This window comes from Amborella trichopoda, chromosome 5 (assembly GCF_054954075.1).
Source record: "Amborella trichopoda isolate Santa Cruz 75 chromosome 5, AtrichopodaSantaCruz75HAP2 v2.0, whole genome shotgun sequence".
NCBI classification, from domain to species: domain Eukaryota; kingdom Viridiplantae; phylum Streptophyta; class Magnoliopsida; order Amborellales; family Amborellaceae; genus Amborella; species Amborella trichopoda.
Genome location: NC_142340.1, coordinates 1047633 through 1062545, shown reverse-complemented (window position 1 = coordinate 1062545; position 14913 = coordinate 1047633). Strand labels below are relative to the sequence as shown.

Sequence of the window (14913 nt, the reverse complement as noted above, 5' to 3'; positions counted from 1 at the left end):
CCGAAGGACTCTGTGACCCTTGTGTGTGATGGTATGCCTATTGAGACGGGGGCCAAAACCTCATCCATATTCCATCACATGACATGCATATTGATAGATCGTTCGGGAAAGCCAGATATCTACCTTTGGGTGAAGCGTATGCATATGCGAGAGATACCCCTATGCACCATAGAGATGTGGTCGCATCAGGTCGTGGTGACCTTGACTCGTCTCTAGTACACAGTTGGAGGTGGAGTACCCCATATTTACAAGTTGAATTCCTCTTCTTTTTTTGTGATCAAGGTCTTTAAGATTATGGTAATTTTGATTTGAAGCATGTGGTCAAATATTGGAAATGATATAGCGGCCATGTCATATTTTGTAATATGATAAGTATGCTTTAAAAAGAATATGGTCAATTTGAATAGATGGTAAACATTAACCTTATCTTGTTTAAATTTTTGGTAGTATTTATTTACTTGATAATGTTTGGCATATCTTTATGAAATATGTGATATGATCATATAATTTTTATGGAATGCATGATATCTACTTTATTTAAATATATTGATGTGAAAATGGTTTAAGGAAATGGGGATACTGGTCCAAGCACATTCCATAATGTTGATGGCCCATCTATGGAATGGATAACTTAGATCTCTCACCCCACAAGTCACCTTGATCAACGATATAGATTCAATCTCATGAAAGATGCAAATTATGGGAAACCCTAATAAACCCTAAACCTAAATATTCACTATAAATAGGGGTGCTCTCCCGCAATCTGTATACAACCTCTCTCTCCCCCACAATCTCTCTCTCCCATAACCTCTCTCTCTCTTTAAAGGGCACGCTCCACTCTCTCTCCTATGAGTTTCTCTCTCTAACCATCTCTATCCCAAAGTTTCAAAGGGGGGCCACGCCCCAACTCTAACTACTACTATTTTTCTCCTTAGACCTAAGAACTATTTTTCTCCCTAGACCAAAGAAGAAACTAAAGGTTGTAGAAATTAAAGAGAAGCCTAAGTTATTTTTAGAGGTCAGGGTTTTGTGAAGAATTAATGGTGGTTACATAGTTTGGCCGAAATCAACTTTTTCGATTCGAGATTGAAGCTAGACCGTAGATCCCGTGACATTGGATGCGGTGACTCAGTGTGGGGTGTAAGAAGTCCGATTGAGGTAATCTCTGACGTCTTTATCTTATATTTGCTTGTTTTTTATTTCATATTCTCAAGCATAGTATTATGTTGTATGAATGACATTAAGTAGTTGAGATTTATTTTATTGATGTGTTATTTATTTTTGGAATTTTTATTGTTTGTAATAAAACCATCTGTGAGTGATATTGTTGCTAAAATTATAAAAGGTGATTATTATTTAAAAAAAAAATTGTATTTTTCCGACAAAAGATCACATAGGTCTTTCTTTCAGCTTAGGCCTTATAGAATTTACATCCATCTTCTTCTTTTTTTTTTTTTAATACATGAGAGGAGATCAATTTTGAGGGAAGAGATTGATATATAACTTTTTGGTCAACCACTCCTCAAAAATAGTTTTTCGAGGAGTATTGAAGGCTAATACTTTTAGGCACACAAACAAGTTTATTTCTTTTTTAAATAAAAACAAATAAACTTTTATGGGGTTGGGCATGAGGTCCTAGTGGTAGCATATCCCACACTTTAGTTGTACGTTTTAGTTTCCATTCCTAATGATAATTTAAAAAGTCACTAATTAATTGAAAAATGACATCGCACACTTTAGTTGCATTGAAAAATGACGTCCCACACTTTAGTTGCATTCCTACTCAATTTAAAAAACCACCAATTAATTGAAAGGGCTTATCATCCCCCTGAATTACCAAAAAAAAAAAAAAAAAAAAAAGAAAATTGCTTTTCATAGAGTTCCTGAGGGAGCTAGTCTAATTAAAATTGGTTAGACAATTGAATTACATTACATAAAAAAGTAAGAAAGATGAGCGCATTATTTTTAAATATGAAACATGTTAGAAAAAATTTATCAGTTTGTCGAACCAATCAAGCAGCCCAACTAAGTTTTAACCGCGCAAAGCACCACAACATAGCACGTATATTATGCTCTAACCAGAGCATATTGTTCATCTACTCCCTCAGTCAAAGACCTAAATGGGAGGATTTTTTTTCAGTCTGAAATCTTGGGAACTACTTAAGAGTTTAAAGTTTTTGATACTTAGATCTTGCGCTTCAAAAATTAACGGTCTTTGTTCAATCTTTTTCTAGTACATAAAGAGTTAAATTCCTCTTTTTTTTATTTTTCTATTTTTTTATGAGTTTAGTATATGGAGAAGTTTGATCCCCAAAATTCGGGGTCTTAGAATTACTCTTATTATAATGGGTTTTCCAGAAAGAGTAAATGGACATTATTTTCCCGCGGGAGTATAAAAAAATAGAAGAGACGGGTTCTTGCGTGTTTTGGCGGCAACAAGCTCTAATTAATCAATGTTAAGGCATTAGTTAGGGGATTATTAGTTACTAACCTCTCATTAAAGGACACGCTAAGGAGTTCCTGATACCTCACTTCGACCTGCATTTGCGTTTTCTTGAAGCCCTAAACTCTAGAAACCCTAGAAATTTGCAGAAACCAATCAAGAAGAGGCCCAGACCCAAGAAATCCAGATCTCTCTGTCATGGCGATCCTTGGAGTGTGGGCGTGCTATGTGATTTGACAATTCGAAACTAGCAATTAGGAAACCTCTGATGTCTTCACGGCGATCATTGGAGTGCCGAGGTGCTCTGCCAATTGAGCTTTAGAATCCCTGGTAATGGAGAAACCTCGGAATTTCGAGGCTCAACCCTTGAACCATCGAGCTCTTTCATTGTAATGAGTTATTCTTCATTAGCACCAGAAATTTTCGGGAAGTCTAGAATTTAAGAAGCCCGAGAAGTTCACGGACTTTGTAATTGGAGAAACCATTGAAATCTCAAGCACTTACATTGTGATTATCAGATTTTTTGTGAAAATTCTCCTTCTTAAGTGCTATAAGTTTGGGAAACCCTAGAATCTCTTCTTTTTGAGTAGGTGAGATGGGATTTGAACTCGCGACAGTGTTGCTATAGCCAATGCCCAAATCCCTGGAACTCTAGAAATCTCTACCCTTTTATGGCGATTCTGCAATTTCTTATTCAGAAACCTTAGAAGACACTAGAAAGCTGCGATGGCAATTATAGGCGACGCTTTGCGCCAGGCTTTCATGCCAAAGCACGAGTATGAAAGCCTCAGAGAAGAAGAGAAGGCATGGGGTCGATTACAAAGGCCTGTGGTCATGGTAATGGTGACGATCTTGTGGCTCTGTGTTGTGGTTTCTTCAGTTATTAGCCTGAACATTGTTTTTCCACCAAATGGAGAGAGGCCTTTTTGCCATGATCGTAGGCTTCAGAAGCTTCCTGTTATGCCAGAAAATGGGACTCAGGTCTCTGATCTCTTTCCCGGAGCTTATTATTTGACAGAGGAGGACGCAGCTCAGTTTTATTGGATAGTGGTGTTTATACCCTCTGCAATTGTGTTCGTTTGCTCCCTCCTCTATCTTCTTGCTGGCGAGTGAAACTTTCCTCTCTCGTAACAATTAGGGTGTTGTTTGCTTTCTTTTGTGTTACACTATCGAATTCTCTCTCTCTCTTGTTTGGAGGTGCACTATGAATATTCATATTTACAGTGAGACTCCATCTCTCTTCTTGGTGATATCAAAGTCTCTTTCTCTCCCCCCTTTGTTCAATAAGAAGTGCAACCTGTGTGTATTCATGCTTTTGTGAATTGTGAAAATCGTATCTTTCTTCATGATTTCAACATCTGTCTCTTCAAGAACAGTTGCACCATCCTATTTTTAAATGAAACTTTCTCTGCTTACTGTTTTCTATATGTCGGGATTTTTTTTCTTTTTTCTTTCCTTTCTTTGTATGAAGTTGGAATCCTTGTTCTTATTCCTTGCAACTTGATACATATGATAGGTCCTTGATGCAAATTTAGGTTTCTAGCTGATTTGCCTATTATCCTTTTTGTGTACTTTTGCAATATTGATGAATGCCATCTTATATCAGGCTTTTCGGTTGTTCCTTTGTATTTGTGACTTGGTTTCAGGGATAGCGGTTGCTTACTCTGCTCCTATGAGACATGGATGCATTAGGGTGGTGGAGAATAATTACTGTGCTTCAAAGAGAGGTATGACCATCTATTGACACTGTTTATATACACCCCTTCCTGTCTATTGAGTTTCTCTCTCTATCTAAAGTAGATTTTACTTTGTTTTTCAGAAATCTTCTGATCTAGTTAGAATGGATATTCTAATTACATTATCATATGAGTGTGCTTGTCACTGATAATTGCCAAATGCATTCTTTAGGATGCTGTTTAAGTTTAGCTTTTCATGATTTTTGTCCATTAATCTTGCATGGTGGGTTATGCATTTTTTGTTGATTGCCTTCAAAATAGTTTGGTACTCTGGTTTCTTAATAGTCAAAATCATACAGCTTTCTACTGATCTATAGATAGTTATAATTTATTCAGAGTAGTATATGCATCATGCGATATAGAACGCAGATATATGTTGCAGGCGTCAGGACTAGCAACATGTGCACATTTAGATCATTATGAAATGGAAGAGTGTTCTCATTGGTAAACAATCAACGAGTCGGTCTTCAAAATCTTCACTTTCTGCAAGTAGATTTGTACCTATGATTCCCTTGCAGTGTTACAATAAGAAATGTCTCCCTTTCCATGTTATTTAAGAAAAAAAAACAAGTTGCTTGTCAAGGACCTACATGGAGCTATGGTCACTGGAGCCTTGTCTTGATACCTAATATCATTCAACTTGTCACCCTTGGTCACTAAGATCTAATAGACTGTTCGGATAACACTTCAAGAATAGTAAAGTGGGCTCTTGATAGTCTCTAAGTAGGTGCTTTCGTAAAGACCTTCATAGTCAATTCTTCATCGCCCCTAAGAAAGGCCTCCCACACATAAGGTTGAGATTTTTGACTGTTAAATGTTTTTTGAATCTGTCTAAGTTCATAATGAACTTAAAAAGTGCTCAAACAATTCATCTTTATTAAAAAAAAAAAAAAAAAATCCATAATTGGAATCAAGTGCTTGGAGAAATCAGATACATGATTTTGAAACTTTATTTAAGAAGCTTTCTTTCTTTAAGAATTAAAAAAAAGAAAACTTTTCTTTAAGAAGCTTTGAGGACATCCAGCATAGATGAACACACTCTATTATGTCTCTGGCGTTAAATCAAGAAGAATCCTATGGTTCATCATTGGGCATCATGGAATCGAGACTGATCATGTCAAGTTCAAGGCAATACAAGAGATGCCACTTCCAAGAAATTTATGAGAACTGAAATTCCTTCTAAGGAAGCTCATAGGGAAGTTTATACCAAACCATTGGGAAGATGGTAGACCTTTTCAAAGTTAATCAAGAAAGGGGCATCATGGGAATGGCATGAAGCCAGGCAAAATGCTTTTGATAGTGGTAAGGCCTATCTCTGCAATCTAAAGGGCTATCTGCTCCTATTAGTGGAAAGCTACTCATACTATATGTAGCTGCCTTTAGTAGATTTTTGTGAGCGTTGCTAGCCCAGCACAATGAGGAGGGCAAGGAAATGGCATTATACTACTTGAGCTGTATGATGGTGGTGAAGAATGTGATTACCCACCCATAGAGAAATTGTGCATCAATCAAAATTGCAGTTCAAATGTTACACCATTACCTCCTTGGGCACCAAGTGCAACTAATCTTCAAGTCTGGATCATTAAATATCTCATGATGCATATCAAGGCCATCTTGCGAAATGGTTTCTCCTTCTCATGGAGTTTGACATAACATATGTCTCACAAAAAGAACTTAAGGGACAGGTGCTGGTTGATTTTCTAGTTGCATACCCATTCTGGAAATGTCTCACAAAAAGTACTGAAGAGCCCAAGTGCTGGTTGATTTTTATAGTTGCATATCCATTATGCAAAGGATCTCAACTAAATGAGGGTCGCCCAGATAAGGAAGTTTTGTTCATCCAACCTCACCCCATTTAGGAATATGGTTTACTGGAGCTTTCTAAAGTCAGGGGGCAAGATAAGAAAATTTTTTTTCCCCTCTTTTACACTTGATAAGGGAATGATTCCTTGTTCATTCTCTCTCTCTCTCAAGAAGATCTACTCGAATAATGAGGCAGAATGTGAATCCCACATTATTGGCTTGGAGATGGCCATCGAGATGCAACTCGATACTGTAGCTGTATATGGTGAGTCGCAATTGGTCATTAGACAATTATTAGGGACTTATGAAGTCGAGAAGACTGAAGTAGCCCCCTATGCTAACATGGCTAAGTATCTCATGTCCTTGTTTAATGAGATGAAAGTCAAAATCGTATACCTCAGCGACTCAACAGAGGCTGGCGCATTGGCAAGATTGGGGGCACCTATTGTACTCCCTTCAAATCAGCCAATGCAAATCTGTTTTTAAAAGAGCTGCATCCTACCTCCAGTTTTGAAGTTACAAATTATAGAAAGAAAGAGGTGCCTTGAGAAGGCAAACAACGGCTTACATACCTCAGTGATATTCTGTAGAGGAGGTCTTTTGATGAATTCTTATTTTGTTACCTTTCTCATGAAAAGGCTCAACAAGCTTTGAAAGAAGTCCACGCTGGAGCATGTGGGATACACTAGTTGGCACTCAAGCGACATATGAGGCTCAAATGCTTTGGATACTATATATCTGCCGACTCCATGTACTATGAGAGATGGGGTTCTGTATGTCCAATTCAGGGAGATTTGATACACTAGGCACCAGAGCTACTGCATCCCATTGCCCCATTGCCATTTGCAGAATGAGGAATGAATCTTGTCATCCAATTAAACCACTTTCTTCCGGTGGTCATACCTTCATATTAGCTGCCATGGGTTATTTCTCCAACAGGATGGAGGCTATAACTGTAAGGAATGTCACTGGGAAGTCGTAGCCAACTTTGTCCAAACCCATATTATGTAGATTTGGTCCCAGACAGATTAGCCTATGGTTTCTTGTTCCAAATTTCAGATTATATATAAGCTTCTAGCCATTCTCTGTTGTAGATTGGAGGCATCCTTTTATGTACAACCACGGGTTAATGGATTGGCCAAGGATTTCTATAAAATATTGTGCAAGGCTCTAAGAATTCGGTCTTAAGGAGTCAGAAAGTGGCATGAGAGATTGCAGAGGCTTTATGAGCCTAGCGCATGACCTTTTGGATGTCCATTGAAGCCACTCTGTACTTGCTTGTGTTTGTTGAAGAAACACTGTTTCCCCCATCTCTCTGAGTTGTAGTCAATCACCACATCTGCAAGGAGGACCGGGAGCTGGACACATTGGACGAGAGATGCCTATGAACCTAATATAATTTGGAAGCATGTCAAGTCCTCATGAGTTGCGCATTTGATAAGAAGATCATGTTCATGCATTTGAATAAAGAGATCTAGTCCCTCACTGTCTGGTGCCCATTGTCATAATGAGGTGCTCACGAGGTGAGTTAGAGCCAAGCGGGAAGGCCCACGTCAAGAAGGTCTACTCAAGTGCCTTTTTCCTACTTGGCTAATTGCAAGAAGCAATGTAGACATCCCAATGGCCCCCATCAATGGTTGATTTCTAAAGCCATACTATCCATAGTCTTCTATCTACATGTAATGGTCCTCGTCATGTGACCCCGGCATGTTTACTGCTAGCGAGATGAGTATAAATTGTAAAGCAAGACCCTCATTACAAGAGTTCCATTTATAAATGCAAAAGACTTAGTTTTGTTGTAAATATTTTCATATTAGTTCGTATGATGCATGAGTCTAAACTGCATGCCAAGTAATACCCTTGGACAACATAAATATAGACCATGTGTCATACCATGCCCTGTAAAGATTCAATTACCAGTGCAAAATGCTAAATTGATTCTTTTATAGTATTTATCTGTCTATAATACATGTAATGCTCCTAGCCATAAGAGTCTAAGCTGTGGCAAATATACTCTGTTACTCTTTTACATGAGTATAAACTGTACATCATAGCCCCCTCAGGAGAAAATAGTCCATTACCAATGCTATATGCCTGATTATTTATTTTACATTTTTGAAGTAACCAGTGAGTTGCTGTCAAAGTTTAGTTTCATGGTCCCTTTTGGCAACTTGAACAATCTCCTAGGTGTCTCTACACCAATTGCTTTTGGATTTTTGGGTTCAGGTTACTATTGACAAATGAATTAATCTTGTTTTCTGGTTCACCATTAATGTACATGCCACCACAGAGCACGTGTCAATCACTACTACCAATTAAATCTAAAAATTTTATACCGAAATTGAGTGGTAAACATGAGAAACTCAGAAAGGAGAAAGGAAAGTAAAAGTAAAATTAAATGGAGCATAGTTCCTTTTTGTTGGCCTACTATGCAAGCTCTGAATATCTGAGGAACTGTGCTTTTAATGCTTCTATTTTTCATGCTAAAGTCATATGTGGTAAATAAGTCTAGCTTATAGCTATATTTGCATGCTAAAGTCATGCATGCTATAATTCTTCATCCGGCTTATAGTTGTACGTGCAAAATAAAATGGAAGAAACACCTGAGCTAAAAGAAAAATTTATTGGAAATCCATACGTTCTTATCTTGTTGGGAAGGGTGGGAGGTGGTGCTTTTTTATTCGATTCATGTACTTGTCTTTTTCAATTTCAAGTATCATTATTACAAACCTTATTAATTCCTCACAGATGATTATGGCAAAGGAGCAAGCTTGCCTCCTCAAATCTGTCTCTTCCTTCAACACAGTCATCAATTCTGACCTTTACATTCCAATGATATGAAATAGGTAACATACAAGTTGCCTCAGTGCCTCATGTATCATTATTCACCGGGAAACATTAGTGCAGATCGCATGTTCTTTAACTTGTTTGGAAGATAACAGCATATAAAATAATATGTATTTCAGAAATATTAGAGTGCCACTTATGTTGTAATCCATACTAGTAATAGACAGCTCGAGATGATTGCTTTATAGTTGGTGGCTCTGGTTTTCTAATGTTTCAATAGTGTGTACAAGTATTCGGTATTTTATAGGTTAGTTTCCTAAGCTTAGGTAAACAAATAGTAGAAAGTTTTTAACTTCCAAAACTGCAGGCGATGATTGAAATAGTCCTAATTAGATGTTAGTTAAATGGGCAGCTTGTCTCATATTAATAAGTGGAACAACATATTATTAATAATCGATGACTTTGGTTTGTGGCTTGAGTTCTAAGGGAAGGTTGTTTGATCTCTAGGCCCCTCGTGAAAATCTAAACAAGACCTCAAACAAGCGAGTTAGGAGGTTGGGGATATGAACTGGACTGGGTCCCCTTTGGATAGCCCAAGAACCCCATTAAGAGCGGGTGTTATTTGGAAACAGAGGACAATTTTTTTAACAAGCTTATGGCCATTTGGTGGTGTTTTCTTAACAAGTTGGGCAAAGAAAAGGATTACATTTGAAGAGTGGGCGGAGGAAAGAACAGTTTCCTTAATATATTGTCTGCCCAAAAGGGGCGTCCTGTTTTGGGAGGAACCTAGTCTGCAGACAGTCCACTTTGTAGTTGTTACCCATGGATGATGAAGTTAGCATCCAACCATGCAAAGATGGTCATAAATTGCTTTGAGTGGTTGCGGACTTTGGTAGCTTGTCACTCCCTTTTAGGCGGGACCTTAACAAGGATGTTTTTGTTGAGCTAAGTTGTGTTGTTTCTTCGGGTATAAGTTCTATGGGATATGGGTTTAACCATTCTGAGAGTTGGGGTCAGCACGAGGATTTGGCGTTACAACAACAATTTTAGGGTATCAGAACTTAGATGCAATGTTGAATGAAGGTATCAAAGCATGGATCATATCAAGTGTGGCTTGTGAAGAAAGAGTTGTGGAGTACTTATCAAAAGGACAGTGGAAGGCAGTTTAATGTTTGCGGAAACAATGCCTCAGTATTTGTTGGTTGTCTCAAACTTGATGACATTTGTTGTTTTTAATTTGAAAGCAGTGACACTGTATTGATGCACATTCGAATGACCAAAAACGATATTAAAGAAATAATGTTTTGAATGATAATCGATGGAAGCTAGAAAGCCTAGCTTCAACAGATCTGTGAATTCAATAGAATTCCCTAGAACAGTGTTTGAAATAGCAATAATCAACTCTGAATAAAAAACCCTAACTGAAACCCTATTAATAGATTTTACCCTAATCCCAATTCTAAATGTGATTAGAACTCCTAATTAAAATTGAGCCTGAATTTTATGTTTTTGCCCTTGACAAATAACACAAGACAAATTTGTTCTGAAAAGAATCTTAAAATTGGGATAAGGCTTGGATGATGATGATGATATCCCAACTTCACATGGGCCTAACTTTTCGGTCTGATGTGAAAAACTCAAAATCGCTATTATGTCCCATTTTGGAAACAGTAGCATAAATGGTAGAGGCTGAAAACCAACGTCTTGGGTTCCTTGAGCAATCGAGGCCCAAAAGTGCCTCTAAGGCCCTGAATGTTGAACTTGAATTTGCTGCGCAATGCAGGTTTGTTGTCCTGCATCATACTTGCCCTTTTTGGAAACTATTATGATCTCAGTTAAGACATGTTTTAACTTGTCCTCTTTACTCAAAAGGGAGAAGATTCTATAATCGAACAGGTCTATAGCTACTGTGATAAGGCAGGCCCCTAAACACATTGGTGATAGGATTTGTTTGGTTTGCAATGTGCACAATATATTTGATTTGGGAAATAAGCAATTTAAAAAGGGAATATATATAGAATGAGACCATTTATGTTTGGTACAAGGTGGTCACATTAATCTTGACGATGTGAAATTGGGTGGCTGTTATTATTCCATTGACCAAGCTCAAACTTCAAAAGAAATTTTCTTGAACTTTGTGTCACATCCGAGCTATCAAATTTCACATTAGATGGTTGTAAGTAATTGTGGTCACCATGTATTAAAGGTAAATTGCCTGATTGTATACAATCCCATTTAAAAAATAAATTGATTTTGAGCTCTTAAAGGCCTAGTTCTATATCCCAAAATGGATGGCCTGCGTTCATAGATGTGCATATTTTGCACTTTTTGTGTGAATTCAAAACTCACTCTCTCTCTCTCTCTCTCTCTCTCTCTCTCTCTCTCTCTCTCCACCTACATCAGATCTACATGTGTGCAAAAATTGGGATCTGATAGACCTCTACTTTTCAAAGTGACATATGTTGCAGTATCAGCCAGTTTGCTTATATAATCTTCTTCCTTCCTGAAATAGCCACTCATCAATTGTCAACCAGTTTAGACTCCCCTGTTTGCAGAGATAGGGGTCTGAGTTGCGAACCTCCTATCGAACTGATCTAAAGTGTAAAAAACATGAAAATGCACCTAATAAAAGGCTTGTCAATAACTTATGAACAAAGAAAAATAGACTTATCAAATACAAAAATAAAAAGTGACATGGGTCCTGTTTTCATTCTCTTTCCTTCAGGCGGGGTTCGCTGCCTATCTATACTAAACATCACATTTGCCATAATTTTTGGCCTCCTTGCTACATTCCTTGGCTCAAGCATTCTCACCCTAGGCAGCAGCTGCTCAGCCGCTCTCTTTTGGTGCTATGAGATTGCTTGTTGGGCTCTCGTTGTCCTATATGGGGGCACAGCTCATTTCTTGAGGAGAAAGGCAGCCTTAATACTTGATGAAGGTGAGTTCTCCGGCAACCGAAACGGTGGTGTCGAGATGCTTGAGGCTCCACCAGTGCTGGTTACACCAGAGATGGAGAGGAGGGTTAATGAAGGTTTCAAGGCATGGATGGGTTCGTCGCTTCTCTCTTCGGATGACGAGGAAGATGATGGGCTGGAATGGGAGGGTGGAGATTTTAAAGAGCGAGGCAATTCGGGAAGGCTAAGAGCATAGAGTTAAACTTAGTTTGTGGGCTATAATATCCCTATGTCTTTCGCTCTCTGTTTTTCTGTATGCTCCTTTTCTCCCTTCGCCTGTTGATCTTTTTGTGCGTCGTAACTTTCGACTGTGGTGGGATATCAAGAAGGTCTATCCTGCTGTTGGATGAGAGAGAGAGAGATGGATGATTGTGAATGTCTAGAGAGAGAGAGAGAGGGAGGGATAATTGTGAATGTCTAGAGAGAGAGAGGGGTGGAGAAAGAGAGAGAGGGTTGGATAATTGTGAATGTCTAACACGCTAATGCCATTGTTTTAATTAGTTGCGGAAGAATGATATTGTTTAAGTCTCTTTGTAGAACCTGCTCTGTAAAGAAAAAAGTTCACATAAGGTGGCAACCTTATACTGTACAAGTAAGGTGCACTTCAAAACTCATCAGAAAAAGTTGTTTAGTCATGAGAAAACCCTTCGATTGATCCTCTCCACTTCAATTTGTATGAATATGAAAGAAAAATTGAATTTAAAGTAATAATAATAATACATCTTGTACCACATTATCTAGACCATCTATTGTTAAGATATTTAAAGATTTGTTAGATTTGCACTATTTTTGGAGTTTTCAATTTCACAGTAAGGGTGAAAAATAAGTTCTAGGTCGATCATAAGTGTTTGGTGCCTAAAATACATCTTATAATAAGATTTTGAGGTGTATCTTACTATGATTGTTTAAGTTTGACACCTTTTACAAACCTCACCCTTCTGTAAATTGGTTTTATCCTTTCCATCTAGACAAGATATATATATATATATATATATATATATAGAGAGAGAGTAGGATAATTGCGAGTGTCTAATATACTGATATTTTCAGTGAGAGAGAGAGAGCATTGGATAATTGTGAATGTTCTACGTACTTATGATATTCTTGTAAGTAGTTTGATATTGTTTGAGACTTTTTGTGGAACCTATTGTGTGAATTCATTTGCCCTTTCTATCTTGTGAGAGTGGCCATTGGATAATTGGGGAAAAGCTTTCAGACGCATCTGAAATATACTAGATTGGAGCTCTGCCGTTTGATCAAGATTAGAACTGTGACATTATGACCAAAGGTATCACAATTACCTATTTAGATCTGAATCTGACAACTAGGAATGGCAATTACATATATTTTTTATAAGGGTGACAAACACAGATTTCCTGAATGTCTACTTTATATTAAAGGGATTATGGTATTGTAGTTGGGTTTGACAATGGATTGGACTCATGCTACGCTCAAAGGCCATGCCCAAGTGTTGTGTTGTGTTTTTTAAAGAAATGGAAGGGTAAAAGGGAACAAGTGTTTTTTAAAGAAATGGAAGGGTAAAAGGGAGTAAGTGTTTTTTAAAGAAATGGAAGGGTAAAAGGGGATGAGGATTTAGAGAGAGAGAGAGAGAGAGAGAGAGAGATGACATATGAAAGGGTATGCTTGGAGAGAGACGGGGAGAGGGAGAGAGGAGTTAGGGCATGATCCGAGAGGGGTAAGGGGGAGAGAGGAGTTAGAGAAATGACATAATTAGAGAGAGAGGTAGTAGATAAAAAGAAGGGCACATGTAGACAGAAAGAGCGATAGGGAGTTCGAAATGGTCCACGTTTTTTTATAAATATAACAGCCATATGATTTATTTTAACAAATTAAAAACTTTAAATTTATTCAATACTCAATTAAAAAAAGCTTACTTTTGGAGTAAAAATAAATAGATCTTCAAAAAAAAATGTTAATATCACATTGTAATGATGGATTAATAAAAAGAATTAACACTTGCAATTGTGGGAAGAATTATATACAGGGTTATGTTGGGGTACTCAAGGGGTGGCAATCGGGACTTGACTCGATTGGGTTTTGGGTATGGGTCTAAGATTTGGATCCGGCAGGTTGGGTCCGGGTTCAAATTTTGGACTCGAATGGTATTTAGGTTTGGTTTGGGTCCATGTGGACCCAAGCTAAATTAGACTTAAATTTTATTAATTTATTTTAAATATATATTTATAATTATAATAATTAAATAATACATATGTATTTATGTAAGGGAAAAGTTTATATAAGATTGCAACATTAAAATGTAGAATCATAAATGCACTTCAAAAATCTATTGGAAATGTTGTTTTAATTTTGAAAAACCCTCTAATTGATCATCTCGATATCGAGATGTATGAATATGAAAATTTTTTTTTTTGAATCCCAGAATATTAGATCTTGCAACACATTATCTAGACCGTATATTTTCAAGATTTTCATATATTTATAGATCTACTTGATTTTAACTATTTTTGGAATTTAAAATTTACTAATTAGATATGAAAATATATTTTAAGATAATCCTAAGAATTTTTGCCAACAAAGTCACATGTTATGATAAAATTTGGAGGTGTGCCTCAATTGGATTGTTTAAGGTCTTCACTGTTATTCTTTTAAAAGATGCACGTTCAGGATTGATCCTCTCATAACGAATTTTACTCTCTTTTTTTAGGATTTTGATCTCTCTCTCTCGTCGGGACTGGGTTTCCATCCCTACCTGTTGCCACCCCTAGGGTACTCCTACATATAGGGTATTTCAATATAGGAGCCGTGCCAAGAGACTAAATATAGGTTATGCTCCTTTAGAGCACCACCCCTAGGGTACTCCTACATATTGGGTATTTCAATATAGGACGCCGTGCCAAGAGACTAAATATAGGTTATGCTCCTTTAGAGCATATAGTCATTTGGTAGTGCCGCTTCTCCCTACTGTAGGCAAACATTGTGACCATGTCATTTCCATTTTGGTAGTGCAGCTTCTCCCTACTGTAGGCAAACATTGTTACCATGTCATTTTCATTGGTTTTTAGATCGAAATTTTAGACTTAATTTATGGGAGAGAGAGAGAGAGGCTAGAGGCTTGTTTTGGGGTGAATAGCTTCCTCCATTGGTTTTTAGCTTGAAATCTTAGGCTTAAATTTGAGAGAGTTGAGAGAGATCTAAGGCTTGTTTTACT

General features: G+C 37.4%; 1 protein-coding gene across 3 annotated transcripts; it reads left to right on the top strand.

Annotated features, from left to right (window-relative positions):
• Positions 1 to 2540: 2540 nt before the first annotated feature.
• LOC18426627 (uncharacterized) lies at positions 2541 to 12312 on the top strand. Of its 3 annotated transcripts, none has more exons than XM_088866619.1 (4): positions 2541 to 3548; positions 4090 to 4170; positions 8731 to 8828; positions 11495 to 12312. In XM_088866619.1, the coding sequence occupies exons 1-3, from the start codon at positions 3170 to 3172 to the stop codon at positions 8799 to 8801; spliced, it is 531 nt and encodes a 176-aa protein (XP_088722745.1). In that variant the 5' UTR covers positions 2541 to 3169; the 3' UTR covers positions 8802 to 8828; positions 11495 to 12312. The 3 variants fall into 3 exon arrangements, with proteins under 3 accessions (XP_088722745.1, XP_088722746.1, XP_006833332.1); XM_088866620.1 differs by lacking the exon at positions 11495 to 12312 and adding an exon at positions 9277 to 10115; XM_006833269.4 differs by lacking the exon at positions 8731 to 8828.
• Positions 12313 to 14913: the final 2601 nt, after the last annotated feature.